Source organism: Rhea pennata, chromosome 2 (assembly GCF_028389875.1).
Source record: "Rhea pennata isolate bPtePen1 chromosome 2, bPtePen1.pri, whole genome shotgun sequence".
Taxonomy (NCBI): Eukaryota; Metazoa; Chordata; class Aves; order Rheiformes; family Rheidae; genus Rhea; species Rhea pennata.
The window spans coordinates 4,995,098-5,019,794 of NC_084664.1; the positions used below are offsets into that span (position 1 = coordinate 4,995,098).

General features: G+C 39.1%; 1 protein-coding gene and 1 long non-coding RNA gene across 3 annotated transcripts in view; one reads left to right on the plus strand and one right to left on the minus strand.

The window, feature by feature from the left end:
* Positions 1–23,045, minus strand: part of MINDY4 (MINDY lysine 48 deubiquitinase 4) — an 83,627-nt gene extending 60,582 nt beyond the window's left edge. For both annotated transcript variants that reach the window (XM_062568751.1, XM_062568752.1), the window contains exons 1-5: positions 22,826–23,045; positions 20,464–20,583; positions 19,065–19,270; positions 16,412–16,670; positions 14,939–15,399 (exon numbers count right to left, since the gene is read on the minus strand). In XM_062568751.1, the coding sequence (XP_062424735.1) occupies positions 14,939–15,399; positions 16,412–16,670; positions 19,065–19,270; positions 20,464–20,583; positions 22,826–22,888 (1,109 nt within the window). In that variant the 5' untranslated portion in view covers positions 22,889–23,045. The remainder of the gene's footprint in view (positions 1–14,938; positions 15,400–16,411; positions 16,671–19,064; positions 19,271–20,463; positions 20,584–22,825) is intronic.
* On the plus strand, positions 3,506–12,075 carry LOC134136740 (uncharacterized). Its single transcript, XR_009957528.1, has 3 exons — positions 3,506–3,611; positions 10,711–10,827; positions 11,992–12,075. It is a non-coding gene; the product is annotated as an uncharacterized LOC134136740 (long non-coding RNA).
* Positions 23,046–24,697: the final 1,652 nt, after the last annotated feature.

Genomic DNA, 24,697 nt, shown 5'->3' on the forward strand with positions numbered 1-24,697 from the left:
GGACACCTGGTCTGAGGAGGGTATTATATGAAGCAGCTGCTTGGCATGGATATAGGAAGGAGAACTGTGTGAAGCAGAAGTGTTGAGTATGAGGTGCTCTTGGAAGAGACAGCAATGTGAAATGCTGCCTGAAGGTACGGTCTGAAGCACGGGCACAGGGAAGCGCTGTATGGTAAGCTAGTGACCACGATCACTGCTAACAAATTCACAAATCCTACTTAGCTTCCAGTAAGAAAGAGGCTCACTCTCCTGATGTGGTAGGTCTTACAGCACTTACATCTGAGTGCTTTTCAAAACAAAAAGGAAAAGAACCTGGAGAATAATTCAGGTCCCTAAAACTGTTCCAGAAGGGCTTGGGTGTCCTGTAGGTACAGTATCACATCTGATGGTTTTATCAGATGTCTTAGATAACTTAGAGTCTCAAAGGGCATTACATGCCTATCTTTAGGCTTATGGATCACTCCCTACATTAAATTAGCACTCCTGATTCATTCTCCTGATTCATTCCTGGCCCAAAAACTTCTTCTTCCCAGTAGTCTTTCATCTGAAAACAACTAAAGATCAGAATAAAGCTGATTTTAGTACACTTCCCATCTAGCTCACTCCACACTACTTTCTGTAATGCTATTGCTTTCTAGAAAGTCTAAGAGACTCTGGTTCTACACCTATTCCTGGAAGAACCAAACCTGGGATGCAAAGTGTTTTGAATTCTCGAGTCACAGGGAAATTCCAATCAAGTTGAGGAAAGCACTGACACAAGATTGATGCAGGGTGTTTTCTAGTTAAGCAGGGGATTTTTTTGCAGGTGGAGGTTATTCAAAAGTTCCCTCCTTACGGTTTCTCAAAACACTGTCAGGATTTTTATCGCAATTTCCATTTCAGCAGATGGTTACTGTTCCAGGAAAATTTATCGTCAAACCATGCAGTTAGACCACTTAGGAACAGGGAAGTCATCTGTCGTGGCAGAAAAACAGGACAGGAAGAAAATAATGCTTCATTATAAACACACCATGCAGTACTTTCTCTAAATGTTTGATCATTCATATCTGATCTTCATGCATAGCAAAAAACCCTAGAATTTACACAGAATAACTGAACTTACAGGGAAAGCTCTTCTCTCCACACAACAATGCATGTACTTTCCACTATTTCCTATTTATACTATCATAAATAAGAGGTCAAATAAACAAAGAGACTTATAAAATAAACATTGTTCATCAGTGACTTTGAAGTGACAGTGTTGGAAAAGCTTATTTTCATTGCCTGACTAAAAAAGTTTTTCTACTGCAGGTATATCTTTTCTTCATAATAATTTATAATGTACAAAGGATGGAAGGATACCTATAAATCACGAAGCGATCCTGTAGTCTCATAATGTTACTGCATATACAAAAAGAAATATATGACATTCCTAATATAGTGAGCAAAATCTGAGGAACAGACAAAAAAAGGATTGTGTTATTATTTGCAAAATGGTAAACAACACTATTATATGCAATGTAGCTAGACACTCCTTCAGGGCAAATTATGAGAATAACGCAATAAAAGCAATTATAAAGATAGGAAAGGAAGGATCATAACCAATTCCAGGTAATATACTTTTATGGAAAAAGACTTTGTTAAGAAGTTTTAATATAAACTTTAGGATGTCTGCAAGTTCGGTTGACAAAGGTAACGAAGCTGATATTCTTGATTTCTCCAAGCTGCCTCTGTACTTAAGCACTACTTATGATTCTATTAGTACAGTAGCAATATATAAAAAAAATCATACACAGATGGCTCATTGACAGATATAAAAATAGGTAAATGAAAAATTGTCATTGAAAGAGTCAGTTCTAATGGACTGTATATGAATCTGCTTTTGTCCTGGTGAATTTTAATGACAGTTGTGATAATTCAGGTTAAAACTACACCTTGCTGGGAAAGTTTATGTATGAAAAAAATATTAGACAACCATGATGGGTGAAGCTATAAGAACCGCAGATGATGAGTTGGGTTCACCTGAAGAGAATACTCCACCATGAATGCATATTTATCTCTAGCTATAAAAGGAGACTTGCTATAATAAATGTGTAGTTCAACTCTATGCTGCTGCAGTCTATCAAATACTTTTTAGTGGAACAATCCACAGTGGAATTTTCAAGGGGCACAACACTACTTATGTGAACTGACCATTAAATTCAGCAATTCAAACATTTATCAGCAAAATAACCATCTACCAGTAAAATCAGACAGGTAGCTAGAATTCCATTAAATAAAGATGCTTCCAAGACACCAGCTAAGATAGCCTATGTAAATCATTAAAATGGGTTCCTAACCTTCAACTCACAGTCAGTTCATGTCAGGGGAGACGAATAAGACCCTCTGTTTTGCTTGCACTGCACAGTACCCACTCTGACAAGTTTTGGCCTTCAATTTTAAGAATATTTATTTCTAAGGATGTGAAAAGTTCCTGGCCTTACATTTCCTGTTAGAAGTCTCAGGGCTTTTAACAGTCCAAAACAATCTAACCTGACAGCTTTTAGAAAAATAAATTATATTCTGAACGCCAGTGTCAAACGTTACATGGGAACAAGATAAGAGCTTACACTGAACAGTGGAGCAGTTCTCTTACCTTATTTTGTTACAAAAAAAAAAGCAAAGAGATAACCGCGCACTGGTGAGCACAGCTACTGCAGAGAGAGACACTTCTTATGTCATGCTAATGTAATCCCAGTGAGAGTAACGCATAGGGGAGAACACAGTCCCTGTGCTACATCCAAACATCTGCTCTTTCTTGTGCTGCTTCCTACTGTGCTCACCCAGCGTTCCTGCTCTGAAAGGAAATGGTGTGAAGCTCCAGCTACAAAAAGGTACGTATACTGACCATTCCTCCTTTAAATCTGAGATGAACTTGAAGCCCTGTATGTTTGTACGAATAGAGCAAATTCTCAGTTGACTGACTGCATTTTAGGCAATGGGCTGGACCTTTCCAGTTTTCTGGCCTTTCTAAAAATAAAAAAAAAATGGTACAGAAGCCATTTGCCATTTCCAGTAATTGCACAGTGCTTCTTCCTATGGAGTGCTGGAAAAATACTAAAAGGGCAAATGGCAGTACACCCAGATGTCATATCGAAGGCTCTGATGCCATAAATCCATTGGCACAAAACAAGAGTCACAATAGTTTAGTACTTTTATTTTAGGTTCTTTTTTTCCGGTCCAAGCGCTATGTTATGAAAGGTGTTATGCAACTCCAGATGCTTGAAGGTTTCCACTACCGAGTGATTTGGCAACTGAACTCTCCTTCTCTTTTTTTGATATGGGCTAATTAAATCCATATCCCCTGAAGGTGCTCCCACCTTGTTTGAGAGGCGTTCTTATAACTATTGCATGAGTCAAATAAAGACTTATTCCCAAGCTGGCAGCTGAGCACGGTCCAGGAGGGTGGCGGATAGTCTCTTAGGGAAGGTGCCGACTGCACTATTCTTACTGGGCTTCCTGTCTACAAAGCCATACCGAAGCACTGACGAAAGCCTGGGGTGACGCCACGTGCTTCTTCACGTGGCTTGAGGACAATGCCTGGTGCTGTTTGCAGATGACAAACAGACGAAGATGGAAGGAAGCACGTAAAGGTAATTTACTATCCGGCAACCTCATTTTGGCATTCTTTTCTGTGCTTTTATCTGAAATGTTGCACTCTGACTCAACTCTTATTTCCTAGAAATGCCAATTGCCTAATACATTCTCTTCCTCCTATAATAGGAGAAATTTACTGCATTCCTCAGACATTGCTCATACCCACTGCATGCCACTGAATATGCTGGCATATACCATATAGACACTGAAATCAGTGGGCATTTTCTGGCTAATTTTAATCAAGCTTTTGTTTATCATGGGAATCTGAACTCAGCCCTCGTTTCATACAAAACACTATCAAGGTGATGAGTATTTTTTGGAATTGCTCAACATCTAATGGACCAAAACTTCATAACTTAGCTACATGCCCAATGTCATTTCAGGCAAAACATTCTCATTTGACACACTAGTTTTGTGTATGACACTGCAGTGGGCAAACAGCTCATATTTTAGAATACACATTCTGCCTAAAAAAGCTACCCTTACATCAAAATGCTCAGCAGAAAAGATTGGGGCCAATCATAACTGTTGGAGAGATACTTTATATTAAATAATTTGCCTAGAGCTTCTTTTCCTTTGAGTAGGAAATTCAGTTTAATTTAAACAATACAATTTAAATTGGAATATTGATTAGTAAATTTTATGAAATCTTTCATTCAAATTCACCCTTGTCAAGGGATTGTATTCTCCTGTTTCTATGATAACATATTAAAAAAAAGGTTGTTACTTTATTCTCTTATTTCTGCTACACGTTCTGAATCACAAAGTAGTTGAGGTTGGAAGAGACCTCTGGAGATCACCTCGTCCAATCCCTCTGCTCAGAGCACGGGAAACTAGAGCAGGTTACTCAGAATCGTGGCCAGCCATGTTTTGAGTATCTCAAGGATGGAGAAGCCACAACCTCTCTGGGCAACCCGCCCTAGTGTTTCCACCCTCACAGGAAAAAAGTGTTTTCTTATGTTGAAGGAAATTTACTGTATTTTAGCCTGTGCCAATTGCGTCTTGTCCTGTCACTGAGAACCACTGAAAAGAGGCTGGCTCTGTCTTCCTTACTGCCCCTGACACATATTTATACACAGTGGTAAGATCCCTTGAGCCTTCTCTTCTCAAAACTAAACAATTCCAGATCTCTCAGCCTCCCCTTGTAGGTCAGGTGCTCCAGCTTCTTTCCCATCTTTTTGGTGCTGTGCTAGACTCATTCCAGTACATCCATGCCTTTCTTGTACTGGGGAGCCCAACACTGGACACAGCACTCCAGGTGTGGCCTCACCAAGGCTAAGTAGAGGGGAAGGACCACCTCCCTCAAACTCTTGGTTCTTCCTAAGGCAGTTCATGATGCTGTTGGCCTCCTTTGCCACAAGAGCAACGCTTCATGTTCAACTTACTGTCCACGAGAAACGCCAGGTTCTTCTCCGCAAAGCTGCTTTCCAGCCTGTCATTCTCCAGCTTGCACTGAATCATGGGATTATTCCTTCTCAGATGCAGGATTTGGCATTTCACTTCATTGAACTTCATGAGATTCCTGACTGCCTTTTTCTCCAGTCTGTTGAGGTCCCTCTGAATGGCAGCACAACCATCTGGTCTATGAGCTGCTCCTCCAAAATCTGTATCATCTTTAAACTTGTTGAGGGTGCACTTCATCTAGATCATTAATGGAAATGAAAAACAGTGCTGGTCACAGTATAAACCCCTGTGTTATTCTAATATTTACTGTCCTCCAACTAGACTTTGTGTCCTGATCACAACCCTGAGCCTAGCAGTCCAGCTAGTTTTCAGGCTACCTCACTATCTGTTTATCTAGCCATTACTTCATCAGCTTGTCTTTGAAGAAGATAGCATTGAAAGTCTTACTAAAGCTGAGACAAACAACATTCAATGTTTTCCCCTCATCCACCAAACCAGTCATCTTATCATAGGAGGCTATCATGCTGGTTAAACATGGGATCTCCTTTGTAAATCCATTCTGATTACTCTTAATCACCTTTTTGTCCTTAATATGCTTGGCAACAGCTTCCAGAAGGATTTGCTATCTCACTTGCAAAGGGAGTGAGGTGAGGCTGACTGGCCTGTAGCTCCAAGGACTCTACTTATTGCCAGGAGTAACCTTTATTTTCTTCCAGTCCTCAGGAATCTTCCCCAGTTGCCATGACCTATCAAAGACTATTGAATGTGGCCTTATCATGATACTGGCCAGTTCCCTCAGCACTCACGGGGGCATCCTATTAGGGCCCATGGACTTGGGTATGCCTAATCTGTTTAAATGTTGCCTAACCTGATCCTTCTCCACCAAAAGTGGGTCTTCATTTCTCCAGACTTTCCCACTGATCTCAGGGATCTGGGATTCCCGAAAGCCAGTCTTACAAGTAAAGACTGGCGGAAAGAAGGCATTGCATACCTTGGCCTTTTCCATATCCTGTGTCACCAAGTCTCCTGCCACATTCAGCAGTGAGGCTACAGTTCCTGTCTTCTTCCTTTTACCTCTGATATACCTGTAGAAGCCTTTGTTGTTGCCCTTCACTTCCCATACCACATTCATCTCCAGGTGGGCTTTGATTTCTATAATCCCATCCCTGCCTGCTCAGACAGTATCTTGGTATTGCTCTTGGGTCACCTGAACCTGCTTCCACTTCTTCTACCTTCCCTTTTATGTTTGAGTTTTGTCAGGAGCAAACTGTTCATCCATGCAGACTTTCTGCTGCGTTGCTTGACACTCTGCATGTTGGGATAGACTGTTCTTGAGTTTTGAGGAAGTGATCTGTAAAGATCAACCAGTTCTCCAGAACTCCTCTTTCTCTGGAGCTATATCTCTCAGGATACTTCCAGGTACGTCCCTGAACAGCCCAAAGTCTGCTCTCCTGAAGTCCAGATATGTGATCCTGCTTTTTGCCTTGTTCTCCCCTCTCAGGATTCTGAATTCCACCATCTCATGGTTGCTGCAGCCAAGATGTGTCCTTGAACTTCACATCTCCGACCAGTTCTTTCTTGTTTATACGAATAAGGTTCAGCAGAGTGCCCCTCATCTGCTCCTTGTATCAGGAAGTTATAATCAATGCACTCCAAAAACCTCCTGGATTGCTTATGTCCTGCTGTGTTGCTTGTGTTGAAGAACAGAACACCAAATCCTGCTCTGGAATTACTCAGAAATTTATAGCTAGAATTCTCAACCTATGTTTTAATGTAAATCAGCACAGTTTGTGGGCAGGAAGAACACAGGAGAAAAATGCTTGAGAAGGGTATAGACAGCTTTAAGCAATTCAGCTTGTGCAGCTAAATTGCTTAGACTCAGACAATAGGATGGTTTATCCATATTAATAATTTCAAGTGTGAATGTTGATCCTTTAAAGGACCATAACACTTTCAAAATAATATTTTGAAAGTCTCAGATATCTAAAAGAATACTAAGAAACTGCACATGCTTTTTAAAAACAATCATCGTCTGGATTTTCTACCGAATTTCTTTGAAGAAGACTGGTATCTTTTATTTTCCATAAAAGTGATTTTTAGGGTCTTTCTGCTGTATTATATGAAAGGAAAAAGCCAGGATTATTACTGCTCCTGGGAAAGATTTTTCAGTAACACGATGCAATGAATTTGCCTATATTGGTCTCCATTCAAGATAAAGAAAGCAAGAGGTATTTCAGAAGGCAAAGTGAGTCCACTCCTTTTTGTCTATCCTACGTAGAAACATAGAAACACCAAGTAAAAAGGAGGTACCTCTCTCCACCAAGAAATGGGAACATCTATTGTCTTACTGAAGATTGGATAGTTTTCATAATTATACTAGCCTATAAAGGGCATTTCGGAGAAAAACACGTTAAAGTATTGACGACAGATTTTGCAAGAAATGTGCCTGAAACAAAATAAGAGGGCATAAGCCTGGGATATGCTGCTGTGACAAGTGCATTAATATGATTTTATAATACTAAGAGTCATGTCATGACTATCTTTACACTGCATTAGTCAGAAACACAATGTTATAAAGTTATGGTTTAAATACATGGAAGAAATACAAAACAAATCAACAAAATCCTAACAAAAACAGTAATAAAATTCTAGAGCAGGAAAGATAAAAATGTAAGCACACAATACTAGCTTTAGATAAAAAAAGTGCCTAAAGTAACATGAAAAATATCTAAAAATACTGTAACAAAAGTGAATATGTAGCAAGGGAAAAAAAAGTCATAAAAACAACTTTAGCTATGGATAACATGGCAGAGTGAAGTAAATGAGATGTGACTATAAGGTAAAAGATCCTAAAACTAAGGAAAATTAGACATTGGAATATATTCCCATGGGAGAAGTGTCACTTGAGTCATTTAAGGCTGGACTAGGCAAAGTCCTGGAAAAAGTTTTAAAGCAAATACATGCATGGATATGTACACACATAGATAGTGATGAATAATCTGCCATAGAAATGAATGACCTTAAAAGGCCTTTTCCATCTGTAATTTCTACGGTTCTATGAAATATGAGTCATGTTCCACTAAGGAACTTCGTATCTATGGCAATTTACTAACACTACCCAATTTGTGTTAGAATGTAAAGCACGGCTAGAAAAAAGTTTATGACCAAAATAATGAGTGATATTTTCGGAACAACTAAGGAGTGCCCAGCTAGGGCAAGCTTAGCTGAGAGATTGTATTGCAGGGAAGAAATTCTGTCTCTGGACTCACTGGCACTTGTTCTCCTGGTGGTAGAGATGAAGCACATCAGAGATACTTAGGTTTTGGTTGGAAAAGTCATCTGAAGCCAAGCCACATGCTCATAAAACAGCCACTACTGTCTGAAATATCCATCTGCACTGGTAGACTTCTGAAAGGAAATCACTAGCTCATATTGAATTTGTAGCCAAGACTGATGGCAATGCAAAGGAGGGTATGGCAGGAGCATTTAGAAGAACAGGACAAGCAGGGCAGTTGTTCAAAAAGAAGGGATGATAGAGAATCAGCTAACTTCCCTACACCCAAATGTTATTGATCTCAGGCTTTGGACAACAAGATCTACTGCTGTATTCTTTTGCTTGCTAATGCCAGAAGGAAATTTTTATTCTCATGCAAAATTATTCCCATTTCTTTTAGTCTTCCTGATAGTCATTCCCTTTTAAACTCTACGAAATTGCAAGATTAATTTGAGGGCTTTTTAATTCCTCTTGTTCATCTGTTTTTTTGATTTCAGTTTTACACTCTTTCATTCTTTCATTGCTGTGATTCTAGTTTCTATACTGCTTTTCTTGAGATTAGAGATTTTTTTTCAGCTTTATACATGAAAACTGAAAGTTCAAACATGTCAATATGTAATGTTAAGAAACTGCTTAAGTTTCTTAACTTAAGAAAGAAACTGCTGCCTACAGGAAAAATCTGCCCATCCAACTTAGTATAAGGAGAGGTGGCACGCTGCAGAATCACCCAGTCAGAATGCAGCTTGCCAGCTCAGATCTACTCATTCAGAAACTATTCAGCTGAGGATTGCAGGGTTTCCACATCATCATCAAATCTTACATTAGAAGAATTAAGGGGCATTGAAAATTAAGAGGGCACTTCAACTTTGGAGGATGTATGAGCAATAACTGTACTATGTCTCTAGTTGAGACAAAAGAACTGTTTCTCAACGATTACGAAGTGTTTTGCTTCTCTTTTCCCCAATTTGTTTGCTCAAGCTGTAAAAGGGGGAAGTTTTGACCTTCTAGCACCATTCAACCTTCCTAATAACTCATTATTCATCATGGGTTTTCTCGAAAAGCAATAGAATGATTTAAACCCAAGGTCAGCCATCAACTTCAACAGCTATTTATTTTTTTACAGGTCCCAAAGGTCATGAATTCCATTGCACTGTAGGACCTCACTTTCTGTTCCCTGTGCTCCCTACTTCCTTGCTCTCAGCAATTCAGCATTAAGGAGAAGACATTGGTGGTAGCAGAGAATCCTTCCTCATTGCCATTCAAGACTCTCCCAGGTTAAAACGCTCAGGAAGATCTTCAATGGTTTATTACTTTTGATCTGAATACACTCCTTCAACATTACCTCTCCCAATTTCCTATGGAACTTGCAGTGTTTTGAGAGACAGAATCACAGCTACAGTTATGGCAACTTTTTACTTGGAATCTCATAACATTCACTTATATTGTATATTTTTTAAAAACATCTTTGATTCCTGTGAAAACCTCAAAAGCAAAAAATAGACAAAAAGTGAAGAGCAAACCGCATTTTACTCGTGCCTCGTACACTACCGACACAATGGAGAGAACAGGGACTCAAAGGAATGGGGAATGGCAATGAGAAATATGGCTTTGAGAATAAACTATAAACAAGAGCATCAAAATGAATGAAACATTAGATGGAGTTCCTAATTCTGCACTGAGTGGTATTGATAGATTAACTGTCATTTTTCACTTGTTAAGATAAATAAATTTGTTATTAAGAGGCATGGAAGAATCACTAACATACTTCTATAAGCATGTGTGTTTGTAGTTCGATATCAATATACAAACCCTGGATTATAGAAGTGTGTGTGTACACATACAAATATATATGTGTATATATATGTATACATACACAGAGAGAAAGACAGAAAGGGAGAGAGAGAGTGTCAGAGAAACATTTTTCATTTTCCTAAAATGAAAGGTTCAAATTTCAAACAGGAATGTTATATACATTAGTTTATACAAGAAGAAAACTTACAAACAATCTAGCCAGGCATGATAAAATAAAGCCACATGGAAAACTATCACAAATTAATTCATTGTTAATTACGTCAGCTCCCTGATTTCTCCATTAAAATGATCCTTTCTTGCTCCTGATTTACTTTATATATTTTTGTAGTTTAGGCAGAAGTAAGAAGCGTATCCTGGCCTCTGAAGTGTTACATCTAAGTTACTAAACGTTAAAGCCTTGGAATAGACATCTCAGTGCTCAGACATCTGAGTGCTGAGGAAAATAAGTTTAAAGCTCATATTAAAATACTGTTCTCGTTACAGCTTTCTGTATGTACAGTTTCCAGAGATCAGCACAGTGACCACCATGAACATCACAACGTGTATGGTACAATACACAAAACAGGATGAATTAAGAAATTAAATTAGTTGCTTTTTCTTTACAGCTGAGGATACACGAAGATTTGCTGCCACCTATATACTGCTCTTTTCTGGGTTCACTGGGAAAAAAAGGGAGGAATTCTAGAATTAAGACATACATTTACAGTCACAATTACTGCTCAGTAAGTATGCAAACTGGAAAGCACACTGTACTGTCTTCATGGAACAGAATGTAATAACGTATAGGGAATTATCTATAACCCCATAGCACATACATTTCTGTTCCCTTGTAATACAAGAAAGAAAATAAACTCTTCTAATTATTTGTAATCCTTATCCTTTTTTTTTCTTTTGAGAACTCATATATTACATTGATAAGTACTATACAGATAAATGGAGATGAAGGTGAAAAATTGTTGTTCACCTCTATCTTTAAAGCTATGTGGAGCACTCACTATGTAATAGTAAAAACATTTATGTCTGCAAGGGGATCCATAATAAGCCTGGAGTATACTGGATAAAATAGCAAGTGGTTTCCTACAAAAAATCAGTATTTTATCATAATTATGAGTAATTAGGCAATAATTGCATTTGGCTTTTAATATTTATCAAACACTGGCTTTTTAAAACATTATTAAAGACATCTTAATTTGAAAGAAGATGTTATTCAACAAAAAAGCAAAGATTACACCTGTATTATTAGTTTCTGATTGATTTCACTAAATTAATTCCACTTTTCTAAGAAGAAACAAGGAATTTCAGGAACACCATTTCAAGTAAATGAATTTGCCCTTTTTTTATGTATCTGTGCTAGAGCTAGATGTATGGCTTTGTAATTTTGGAAAGCTTACTGTTAACTTCTGACTTCCTAGGCCCTCTTTGTAGGGAAGTATTTAATTTGGGTCATCACAGAAATCCAAATGCCTTCTCATTGTCAAGAAAGCAAAATGTTATCTATTAGAACAAGCCAGAACCACCAATTCTTATTTAGGATAAACTTGTGTATCAACTACTGAACTTAAGAGGTCTAATTTCATGTCAATGTGGTAACATCAGAATATCAACAGTTATAAGGCAGATCTCTGGGCATACCTATTCCTCTTCCTCCCCCTACTTCATGCTGCACCTAAGAATGTTGAATGGTTGATGGAATAAGAAGCTATGTTCATCATTTCTTTTATCAAAATGTGTGAGTCAAAATGCAGTGGGATCTGCACTTTGCCAGTGTACTTTTATAGCTAGGTATTTCTGCCCACTCAGTTTTTAGGCATTTATTCAGTGATCCTCTGTCTTTTGAAGCACAGCAGTAATTTTGACTTTTTTTTTTTTTTTCCCCTCATATGTAGACAATGGAAGCCTGCAGCCTGTGAGTAACAACAGAACTTTTTGCATATCGTAAAAGAGAATGAAGAAGTAAAACAAATTGAAAGAAAAATAAGATTTGTTTGTCTTTATTTTGCTATAGGAAACAAAACCAGAACTGCAGATGCGTGTGAATGAACTAGCTGTGGTCAATCCTACAGAGAGTTTGGCTACTCATCTGTACAGTTAAATTAGCACCTTTATCAATAAAGCCAAGTAGCAGTAACAGTGAATGGAAGAGGATCCAGATAAATACCCAATGCTATGTTGTAAAGTTGGATGCATCAAAATGGTGAGATACTCTGATTTAAGTCCTGAAAAAGCTCTTAAATACTGAAGGATTTGCCCAAAGTTTTGCAAGAGCCAGCCCTTACATTGTAACAGCCTCACTTCCACTCTCTGTTACTTCCACTTAGCTTCAAGTATATTAGCAGTCCTGATGATTTCAGTGAGAGTTTTCAGAAGCTCAGAGCTCAGCATGAACTCAAATGCTTTACTGCCTTTAACTCAAATCATGTGGCAGGAATGTCCCAGCTTTGCTTAGAAGATAGATTAAATGGACTCTGCTTAGGAAATAGCTCCCTCTCCTGTTCTTGCTGAAAACAGCTCAACCACTGAAGGAACCAAACTTATTTCAAGGCACATTAGCAGTGGAGCACGCTCCTACAGTGCATTGCGCAAAATGGTGCACTGGGATCAATCCCCTTTCAGCGTATCTTTTCATTTTCTTCTGTCTCTACAAGCATTACACGAGCTGAGTAAGTGTCAGCAGGTCCATCTAAAAGGACTGAAGTTATTACAAGCAATTTCTTGGTCAAAGACAGACTTGGTAAGAATTTTACCCAGCCCACCATGCCCACTGCCTTTACCACTGTGAAAACAGTCATAAATAACCTATCGTATATTCATTGATTAACAAACACCAAGAATAATGCTCATTCTTCTCAGTTTTGTTGGGGAGCTGTTAAAAGCCCACGAAAGCTGTATTCTCGACCTGAATTAATGCTGAGCTTGAAATAATAAACCATCCTTAAACTGGCAAAGATTAGGCTTTATGTCAGCCTTGCCCCAGCTCTGTCAGACCATACGGAAGCAGACCCAGGTGTTCCTATGTCCGGAGTGACTTCCAGGCTGGCTCTACGCACCCATACCGAGTCATGCACGACCTAATAAATCCTTCTGAAAGTAGAAACATCGAATGTGGATCTGCAAGCATGAGTTTCAGTCCAGCAACAGTCGGACTCGTACTGCTTGGGTTCGGCTACTATCCGTGGTATCTCAGCTCCCCAGAACGCTAATTAAGGGAGATCTGACCTCTTGTGGATTTTGAGACCTAAAACTGCAGTATTCTTTAATCTTTTGCAGACAAGATTTGTTAACATTCAAAAAACTGCATTAGTGTGGCTGGTGGCTGGTTGCTGGTTTTGGTTCCTGCCAAGAAGTTGCTCCAACAGATTCCTCATTTGCTAACTCCCGCAGTACCTAACATGTGAAGGGACTCAGTGTATCATTTGTACTCCTGATCTCAGCAGGGCCTCATCACACTGTGTCCCATTATTATAACAAAGCAAACAGGAAACTAAAAACAAGTAAAAAAAAAAAAAAAAAAAGAAAGAAATTGCTTGCCCTTTTAGCACTTAAATACCCCCAGCCATCTACACAGCTGTTCAATTTAGTACAACAGAAATGCTACTTTATTGTCCCCAACAGAAGGTATCAGCAAGTGTCTTAGTTTATGCAGCAGCAGGTGACAAGACTCCAAATCATTTCTACCAACTATAACATACACTCATTTCTCACACAGGACCAACTCACAGAGTGCCTGAGCCCTGTCTGGCTTTACTACTGGCCTGCTATTTGACTTTTGGCATGAAAGTTTCCCTCCACCTGCTTCATTTTTTCCCATCTATAGTAAAAGCAGAATGAAAGTCATTCCCTGCTTAAAATTGTTTGAGAAAAGCACTAGATATGATGTTGTTTTTATTCTGATAATTACTGATGTGCATCAACAGGGCACAAAGTCATCCTGCACTGCTCAAACAAGCAGCGTCTTCAGTAGTTCAGAATTTTAGACTGCTTAAACCTGATGGATACCTTACCCTGAAGCATTTCAAAACATAACCCAGGTCATAGCCTCACTATGAGGACAGCTTTGAGATGCTGCAGTCTGGATCCTGTTGCTTTAGCTTCCCTCAAATAAACTAAATCTCATACCCTTCTACTCTTAAAATCTGGACAGATATTTATCCACAAAGAAATGATCAAAATAACTAAGAGTTGTCTGGAGAATGGAGAAAGTTGTTTGGAGAAGGATGGAGAAGATCAAAACAACTAAAAGATGGAAAAAAATCAAAAATATGCATTTGGAGCTCATAGAAAGAGGCTCTCTAAATCTCTTACATTAATACAAAGCAATGTAGTACCATAAAAAAAAAAAGGCATTAACTTTGAATAAAATACTATGAGACACAAGAAGAGTGGCAACAGCACCAGAGTGTGCAGGGATACTAATTGGGCGTCATCTAAATGCTGCAATGACTTGGGCTATCCTGCTTCAAGGACTCAGTGCAGTCTCTGTGTGGTACAGCACTGTGCTGGCAGCTAAACCAGCTTCCTGGGTACGGCTGGGACATCTCGACACTGCACTGAACCACGTGGAAATGCACTCCTTCATTTAGCTGTTTAATTATCCTCACTCTCTTTATAGGTAGTAGGGAGAACCTGGCACCTTTAGCGTCTCTCCATTGACTAAAAAGGGATTCCTCGGTGGTTTAGGATGTTACAAGTTAATAAAATAAATACTACAACTTTTCTGCCTTTCAGTTTCTTCACTTCTTCCAGCTACTTTCCCTCAGGGAAATCAGAAAGCAAGTCTCAGACTCTCTTTGTCCTCCGAACCTTTTAGTACAACACTCTTATAAATATTCTTACCTGTGGCCTGATAACCAGCTCTCGTTTTTCTTGAGGGATCTTTCTCTTTTCTCTCTTGCGGTTCCTGAATGTCTGTGAAGAGCATTCATTTTAAGGCTTTTTTCATTACTGTCCGTATCAAAGCTTGGAATAGATTTTCTTTCTCCTGTCTTAGTCCTCTCTCTTTCAGAGAGCAATTTGGCAAAAAAGTCATCTGTATCTTTGGGGAAGCTTCTTAGTTTTTCAGAGGCAGAAATCGTGTGTGAGCTTGACAGAGTCTTTGCTGAAAATTCTGTATTTCCTTTCAAGGCATTATCACTGTGTGAAGAGAAATAACTTGTGGATTGTGTTGAAGATCCTTTACTTTCTTGAAAATCAGGACTTGGGACACTGCGGTCATTTTTTTCATGTTCTTCACCCTTGAATTGTCCTGGGCTGCTTATGCTAACGGATCGTTTTGAAGGCCTCCTTTTTTGCAAATCCTAGAGAAAAGTGCCATTAAAACCATAGATTAAATTTCAAACATCTTCAGATAAACACAAAAAGCAATGGAAAGCTCTATCACTAATTTCTGCACTAAACAATTTTCTCATTATTAGGATCTGGTAGATAGTAAGTTATGTAAAACTTCTGGATAAGAACAGAAATACACATTCACTTAAAATTTAGGCCATACTAAAAATGTTTTAATTTGTTCTATGCCATTATAAAATTCTTTCTTTCATCCAAGAATATCAACAAAATACCTCGAAAATCTTTCTTTTGGGGCTGTACCCAACTCAGAGGAAATCAAGACTTACTAGACATTTTACTAGAAAACCTCCCTAATACAGATACCTATTTTTTATCTCCAAATAAACTTAGAAAAATCCAATTAATCCACTTAACTTCCACATTTGCTTCAGAATTATCCAAATTACAAGCTTCAGGTGACTTATCTTTTTTTATAGGTGTAATTTTACACAGGGAAAGTTTCTGTACATACAAAAGCAGCATGAAGGAAAAAAAAAGAGGAATAAACATGTATTGATGGAGAATTGTAAAAACTGAAAACATTTCTTAACAGAGACTAACTTTTGAACCACAAACTCCTACTGATTAAATGTGGGGTTTCAGAGAAGTCTGAGGAAATCAGGTACTTATATCTAGGAAAAATTTAAGAGCTGTAGATACTGCTGAAGTAAAAAAGCAATTTCCTGAAGAAAATGGAAAATCCTAGTTGTCAAGAGATATGAGATACTGAATATAGAAAACAAAGTTATAAAGACGTTCTTTAACTAAAGATCACAGATTTGCTGAGGGTAGCTCGTGTGTTGTTTCTGAAAGAGTTTTAATTTCTAAAGTAACCAGAATCATTGCCCTAACTTACCACATATTTACAGACTCTATATTTAGTGGGTTAACATGCAGAAGTTATTTTAATATTATGATTTTATTGTAGAAGTTTATATATAAAACTTATCAGGCTCAAGCCTGATAAGTGTTGGAAATCACCTCTGGTGAACTTGCTATTGGCCCAGCCATCATTCCTCTGACAGTGAGACCAGACCTGGACCTTTGCTTTTCCTTCACTGTGGCTTTCAGCTCCTCAGAACTTGTTGTTGCTTTTAAATCTTCCTGACTATCTTTAAATTTTTTATCCCCATCAGAAAGTGAGTGGCTGCTGTGTATTGCCCCTGTGTGGCATTTTTCACTTTTGTGCCGATGTTTTCTGGACGAAAGGATTTCATCTAGTGGACCGTCAGCATTGTATCTACAAGTGAGAAAAAGAAGCAAAACTTCAAACAGCAAAGTGATACCCAGTGAAACCAAGAAAAACAGCTACTTGTCTGATTAAAGCACTGTTGTCAAGCTAAGTCCCTTCTTATCGATGGTACTCAAACATAATGAGAGCATTAGAAAATCTGAGGACTGTTATTCCTGACCTAGGACCACATAACTCCTATTGCCAAAGAGCAATGTGTATCAACATCGGGGCAACTTAAAGTTGGAGACTTCCCAAAAACATGAAGCGGCCAGCTAGAAGGACAGAAATGGAAGTTTTACTTTCTAGTAACGAACTGGCAAACTGGATCTGTCTAATTATTGGCCTGTATAGTCTCCACTCCTGCAAACACTGTTAAAAATTACCCTGGTAGCCGAGATAAAAACTAATTTCAGACACTGGTTGCTTGACACGGTAATGCCTCATTTCTCCTTGGCCAGAGGGGGCTGAAAGAGTGAGGAAGATCACAGAAGGATGTTTCTGCCATGGTATTTCTCTCAAATGATTTGTTTTGTGGGCCACAGAAGGAAGTGGATAGCGAGCCCGGCAATCCGTCTACAACATTTCTCGTCACAGCAGCCTTGTGGCTTCTTCCTCTTGCCAAACTGCGGCCCAGAAGCGCTATCAAATTGCACAGCGACCACAAGACCTGATCCACGTGATATGTGAAGCCACCTGTGCCACCTGGATGTGCTTACCTCTGGCTTCCTCTGCCCTTGATGAATCTGGGGCTCTGGTGCAGATTTTCTTACCTATCTCGCTCAGAATATGCTTAAATGTACCCAGAAAGAGAAACCAAAGCCCTGACTTTATGCGAGCTGAGCATGTTCTCAGTGCATGCAGCCAGCGGCAGATCAGAGAGGAAAGTTTTCTCCATGAATTTGTGTTTGCAGGATTAGATTCTCAGCTGGTATAAAATTAAGAAGGCGCTGTTATAAATAATAATCCCCCATCCTGCCACAACCAGCCGGTTTTACCCCCGTTCAGCCCCCTTTCCTGCCTCGCACCTCCAGCCCTCTTCGGCCTAGCCAACCCCCTGGCAACCAAAATTGTCCCCTCCTCGCAGCACCGGGCCACCTCCTGCCCCCTCCCTCCCTCTCCCGCTTTTTTTTTTTTTTTTTTTTTTTAACTGAAAAAAACAGTACTGAAGGCACGGTCTGTACCCTCAACACCTGTGGAGGATTAAAAACCATAGAGTATCCTTAAGTATAAGGCAGAGCGGCCCCTTACGGTGCCACTTCCTGAGCAGTGAGGGCCTCTCTGGGCCAGCAAGCCGGCTCTCGCCTTATCGTCTCCCTTCTCTTTTTCGCGCCTATTCTGGAGATACGCAGGTGGCTCGGGGGGGGGGGAGGCGCCATTTTGACGGCGGTGTGGGAGCGTTTGCAGTGGAGTATGTGTTAGTGTCAGAGAGGGGAGTTAGGGGCTTCCTCGGTATATGAAAGCTCTTTGCCCAAGTGGAAAAGGTCTGTGGGGGCTACAGGTGCTGCAGGAGGAGTGGGGCAGCTGCTGTGTGTTGTTGGGTAGGGGGGAATGTGAGGCAGGCTTTAGCTCTGAGGCAGCATAAGGTGGGAGAGAGGAGTGCTGGGAACATGCTGAAAACTCCTGTATCTGAAAAAGAAACAGTTTGCCCTTCTTCCGTACTCCCTTCTCTTTAAGGATTACTTCTCAAATGGTTCTTTCAGCTTCCAAAGCCTGCCTTCCTATAAGGAAGGACATTCTGGGTTTTTGCAAGGTTTAATGCTCAGAAGTAGCAAGTGTGAGTATACTGTGTTTAGGATAAGGATTAAAATTAGATAAAGTTTTGAGCATCAAGGCTGGGAAGCTGACTCCCTTTGTGCTGATAGTGTCCTATAAGTGCCCATTTTAAAAACTTTGATTTAAAACACAGTTAAGACTATTACTCCAGCATGAGGCATTAATAAACACAATGGAAAGAGTTAACCATATATTTTTTTTTTCAGGTAAGCTTCAGGATGGAACTAATCATACTTCTTATAGCAATACTGAATTTTAGGTAGTCTGTGTTGTTTTTAAATACGCAAAGCATGACTACAGCAGCTGTGTGAGTGCAGGTGGGTAGTTTTTCAGTAGAATAGACTTCCATGTGAGTATTTTCCAGTCAAGTATAAAAACTCAGATTTCTGTATGCTTCAGTGACCAAATCATGTAATTGGAACTAAGGTTCAATAATGGATAAGGTGTATAAAAGAGTATTTTTGAAGAGGTGGTTTGCATAAGAGATCTTAAAAATAGGGCAGTTTAAGCTTTGTTATTAGGATAACTAGTAAAAAGTAGTGTGGCTGAAGGTATAAATGATATCTTTTAATGGTATTTAAGCTGGAAAAAAGTTGTGACTAAATGGGGGGGGGGGGAAGGATGTACCTGTAGTCTTCAGTTTTGCTTAAATCAGACATAATGGTGTTCCGATGCACATGTTCTTCATCTGAGTAGTTGGGTAGCTGAACTGATGAGTTCTTACTTTGAGAATTTGTCAAAGAACTCGATGTTACGGTTTTAGAACTCCGGACATGTTCAAGGAAGTAATTAGTAATAATTTCGAGAAGTGTTTTCAGTGGATTCTCCTTTGCCTATTCAAGAAGAAAAATAAAACTCTTGGTGACTATTAAAACTCTTTCATTAGTCTTGCTGTAGTCTGAGATAGGATATTTCCTTTTACACTGTACAGTGACAAAAAATGTTTAATGCTTTCTAGGTTTAGCTACAGACATGCACGGATGTTACTGTATGAATAGTACAGGAAACTAGAAGTTCCCTGGCATAAGCTTAAAGCTTTGAATTCTTAAAGCAGTCAAGTAAGCGTGGTACAGGTGAAATTAGTTATTTTGGTCATTCTTTTGCCTAAACATAGTGTGGAAACCACGCTAGTTGCTAGAACACATCTTAGCTGGTGTTACTTGGTCAACTTCAGAATGAACTGCATATATTTGTACCTGACTTGAGTATTTCTGTTTGATATTACCAGAACTCTGAAAAGCATCAGTTCTAGACCTGTACTCATGTGCATGAGCTAATTCCTAATTTTAAGGCAACAGTCTCCTACCACACACACACACACACACACTACTATTTTTCAGTAGTACACAAGAAAAAAAGGTCCTGTGAAGATGAGGTTCTAGGACTTAAGCTAAAAAAAAAGAGAAAAGTTACAATGTTTGCTGTAGTAATGTAAGTAGAGTGGAAATTATTATTTTTAATGATCTAGTAATGGATAGCATTATCCTGAAGATGCTGTTTGTCAAAAGAATTATGATTCGTGAAGTCCTGAGTGGCCAAGACTAATTTTAGGGACCAAATGGAAATTACTTACTGATGTCTCTGACCTCAAGCATTGTGGTCTGTGTTATCTTAAAGAGTGAATACATAGTAAGAGTGTAATCCTGTCTTGTGCATCTTGCATAAAGTCACAAATAAAGGTACTTTCAGTGGATTCTGAAATTGGACTTCTGAAATTGAATGGTGATAACAATGGAATAGGTGTTAAAAAGAGTAACTGCTTCTTGTTCATTTGAAATTGCAGTTTGTAACTGAGAACTTCGCAGTTCAAAAACTCTTGGTCAGTCCCATGAACTGTAATGTAATCCTAGCTCAATGCTATGGTCTCCATTCCTTCTGAGAATTGCTGGTATGTCCATAGCAATGCAATAGTGTATATGGGCTTTAGTATTCTGGAGTTTGGATATGTATTACAGCCTTGATCTGTCTGGCCTAGTTTCACAGAATATGATTACCACATTCTTGGGAAGAAGATCTATTTCCTTACCTTGTTCTGTTTGTACAAGGAATGCAGATGTAGGACATTTCGAAGTTCATTCCTGTTACTGATGCTAAGTGCTGAACGTGGAAATTCTTGGTCCATGGTAGCGATAGTTTTTTTCAAACCCTGAGAAGAAGTGTCAGATTTAGGATGTTTAAGACAATACAACTAGTTACCAGAGGTTTTATTCTTGACTTTGTTGGACCTAATATGGAACTTCTGGAGGTACTGAAATAATAGTAGTTAGTAACAACAACCCAACCCAAAAACCCTGTACTGTAGTCATACAATCTTGGATTACTATAGCACACAGAAGTTGAAATAACTGTATCTTGCAGCTTTGATGTTATCTGTAAGGTAGTAATAATCAAACATGAAAAAAACCCACCTTGCAGCTAGCTTCATCTGTTTAACAGCTTTGTAAAATTGAATGGTCTGTGTGAAGCCCCCTGCTGATACATGAGCTTGTGGTTCACATAATTCCAGAAAAAATGAATTTACTTTTTTCCATCAAGATAATACACTTTTTTTCCTAAATGCAGTTTTGGCTTCTGTAGTTACATAGTCTAAATATCAGATCTAAACTTCATCTCTTGGCCAGTACAGAACAAATTTCAAAAGCTTTATCCTAAGTTGAGGCTAGTCTGGTCAGTTTCTGGTCAGAAATCAGTCAAATTTTCGTTAAACCAACAAACTGGTTTGGGGTCTTCATGTGACTTAGTACCCAGCTGTGGTTTATAGGACAGTGTGAGGATCATATTAATTGAAGTCATGTTAAGAATCAATCTTCAGTCTGAAGTTGTTGATCTTATCTGGAAGAAGGAAAAGGCTCTTGCATGAGTTTTAAAAATCTGAAATGAAAATTTTACACCCTCAAGCCTATTCCAGTTGTGGTCCACCATTCTTCAAACTTTCTCAACTATTTACAATCTAGTCATGCATGGGCGATTCAGAGACTATAAGTACGGATATGGTGCTTTCCAGGGTGAGAGCCTGATTTCCTGTGAAATATGAGGGTCAAATCCCAAACTTATTCAAGCAGTGCGATATCAGAACATTTGAGAGAGAATGTTTTATTACTTTCTACAAAGTCACTGCTCTTGTTTTTTTTTTTTTTTTTTTTTTAATCTCCCCTGCAGATGGTTTGTCTGCTTCAGAGATAGGGATGCATGGACAAGTCCTGGCAAGTAAAGAACAGTTTTCACACTTGGGTGTATATTAAAGAAGGATTGGGGTAGAGGGGGAAACATGTGCAGAAGTACAAAGGATTTCCATGTCCCTTATTTTGACATCGCAGTATATAGTATGAAACAGTTAATGCAATTTATGTGTGACTTACTGTTGTAAACTCTGTGGTCTGTTTTACCAGTACATCATTGCTGTTCCTTTTATGCTTTTACTCATATGTTTTTTGTTTAAACATATCCAACTTTGAAACGGAAATGTCTTTCATTTGAAAATAATCTTTGTAATCAGTTGAATTGACAGACCTGAGCCTCTCATGTAGTCATACCTACATGACAGTAAGTGGCAAATAATGAATTTTGCATCTGAAATTTAATAAGCAAACCTTTAAACATGGTTCACAAACACTGAGAACGTGCATTTGGAGACGATGCAAAACAACAGAAGTGGAGTTTGTGTAGCACTTAATAGCATTGTGGTTATTTAATTCGTGATACAAGCAAACTTAGTGCTAACACTAGGAAATTAGGCTGAAAACAGCAGTATTTTCTCAGATTGGAAGTAAGAAATAGGAGGAGGTAGACAGTTTTCCCTGGATACATGAAGGTGTATTTCTTCTCTGCTCCATTCCACTCTCCTTATACTTACAATACAAAGGATTACTTTAATGGCATTAAATTTGTGAAAAGTACACTAGACTCTTTCTTCTCACTGTTTTCCTCCCCCCAGATAAATCTACTGTGTGCTAAGCTATAACTGAAAACCAGGAAAAGACGTGTTACCGTTTTCTCTAGCAGTGTTGCCTTTTGTCTTTTTGTGTTATTGGCTGGTCTAGGAAGTTTTCTAAGTCTCTTGTAATCCCAAGGGCAACAGCAAGATTGGTAATATAAAACTGAAACCTGCATTTCTTGAGTTAATACTGGGTTTTGCAAGCACAGCTGGGTAAGAATCAGGTTTTCTCAAAGAGGAAGCTGGCTTCCATATTGAGAATAAAACGGAATTGTGGGAAATGTAGTGCAGATGCTTACTCTAAAGGCTTATTACAGTTCAGGACTAGCTGCTCTAAAGCTGGAAGAAGTCCATCCCTCCCCGTCCCACTCCACATTCCTTAATCTTCAACATCTAACATTTTTCATGTGTCCTTCTCATTTGTACTAGCTGGAGAAAATCGAGACAAAATTACCTTTCTACTGAGAAATTCTCTCACCAGTGATGCAGCCACTTCTTCCACAAAGGAGTTATCCATTTTTAGCCCCCAGTGTGTTTAGGGGGCGTATTCTATATTTCATCTAACAAATCAGTCAAATCTGCCGACATTGCAGCTCTTCCGTGCAGCTTTTAACCACTGCATTCCTGAAGTAGTGGAGCGCAGGACTGCAGCAGCAGGGCTGTGTTCAGTGCAGTGTCAGGGATATGTTGCTGTGGAGACCATGTCATCGGAAGCAGGGAGAACTCCTCCCCCTGGGAGGGAAGCAAATGGTAGACTGAAAACTAAAGGAGCTTGTGTTCCAACAGTGCAATAAACATCTCAGTAAATGCTTTTAAAATTAAAAAACTCTGTTAAATAATGAAATTCGAGAAGAATGCTCAAATCTGGCAGATGATCATTTTCTGATTTTTCTTCTAAAAGAAATATATATATTTGCAGCCTTCTGTGCTACTGCTAAATTTAACCTTGTATTTTGGTAAAATCACACATTTGTAAAAACCAAAAAAATACCCCCCAAAACCCTAGGCTGTTAAGTGAAAGTCTCTTATACTCTTATACTGGTAACTTCTAAGGTAGGAGCATTCATCAGTTGAATGTATTCTTTCAAGTTGCACCTATATTATCCCATTGTGCAACATACTAAGGGGAAGGACTGGAAGGTCATATTTTGGGCCTAATTTTTCCTTTTTTGGAAAGGATCTCTGGAGTTCATCTAGTCCAACATACTGCTTAAAGCAGGGTTAGAGATGGTTGTGCAGGGTCTTATCTAAGGATGCAGAACTCACAGTCTGGGCAACCTCTTTCAATACTTGACCAGTCTTACCTGGGAAAGCTGTTTCCCTTACCTGGTTAAAATTGCCTGTGCTGCAGCTTCTGACTCTTCCCTCATACATTTTCTGGAGGCTGAACCTATGTAGCCCACTTAATTGTCTTTCTGATGCTTTGTTGCACTTGCTGCAACAGATAAGAGACTTATTGGGGTCTCTTGTACTTGGCTGATGTGGGAAGCAAAATAAAACAGTTTTTCACATGTGGCCTCTTGAGTGCTTCAAAGAGGAGAATAAACACTCCTTTATCTGCTGGCTGTGCTTTTATTAGTGCAGCACAGTATGTGGTTACCCAACTTGGCTGGAAATTTGGCTTAAATCCTGCTTCTGGAGCTAATGGAAAGAGGAAGACCCTACAGCAAGCACTGGCAGTGTTTGGGATACTACAAGCTCAGATAGTGCAAGCCCTTAATCTGATGAAATTTCTTTGAGCTTCACAGAATGAAAAAACACTGGACATAATTTTTGCATCAGGGAAAGATACTATAGTTTTTCTTCGAGTCTCTGTACAGCATGCCATGGCCTAGTCTGTCTGCAGCAAGTGAAGTATTGAGGCTGAGAGTTTCATGACATGCACACTGCTGTTCCTTTTTCCCAAGATCCTAATACCCTCCACTGAATAACACTCTGTGCATTAATTTGGTGTAGAACAACTTCAGTAGTTCCACTGCTAAGGAAACTGAAGTAGATGAGAAAATAGTTGACACTGCAGCTTACGTGTAACTTGTGAGCTACCTGAACTATATCTGTTGCCCAATGTGGGCAACAGAAAAAAATGGCAGAATCGCTGCTAACAAACTGAGTCCATGTGGAGCTGGTTTGCGGAACAGGAAAAATTCTGTAGTTCTTGCCAGGGAAAAAAAAAAAAGAATAGACTGATAGGAAACTGGTGTGATTGGGTGAGATTAACAGAGCCTGCCGGCTGGAATTCCTCCTGATCTTTGTGTAGTGGGGAGCTACAAGAGGCCTGTGGAGAAATCTGTATTCAGATTTTGGGTGGGATGTAGGGGAGAAAAAT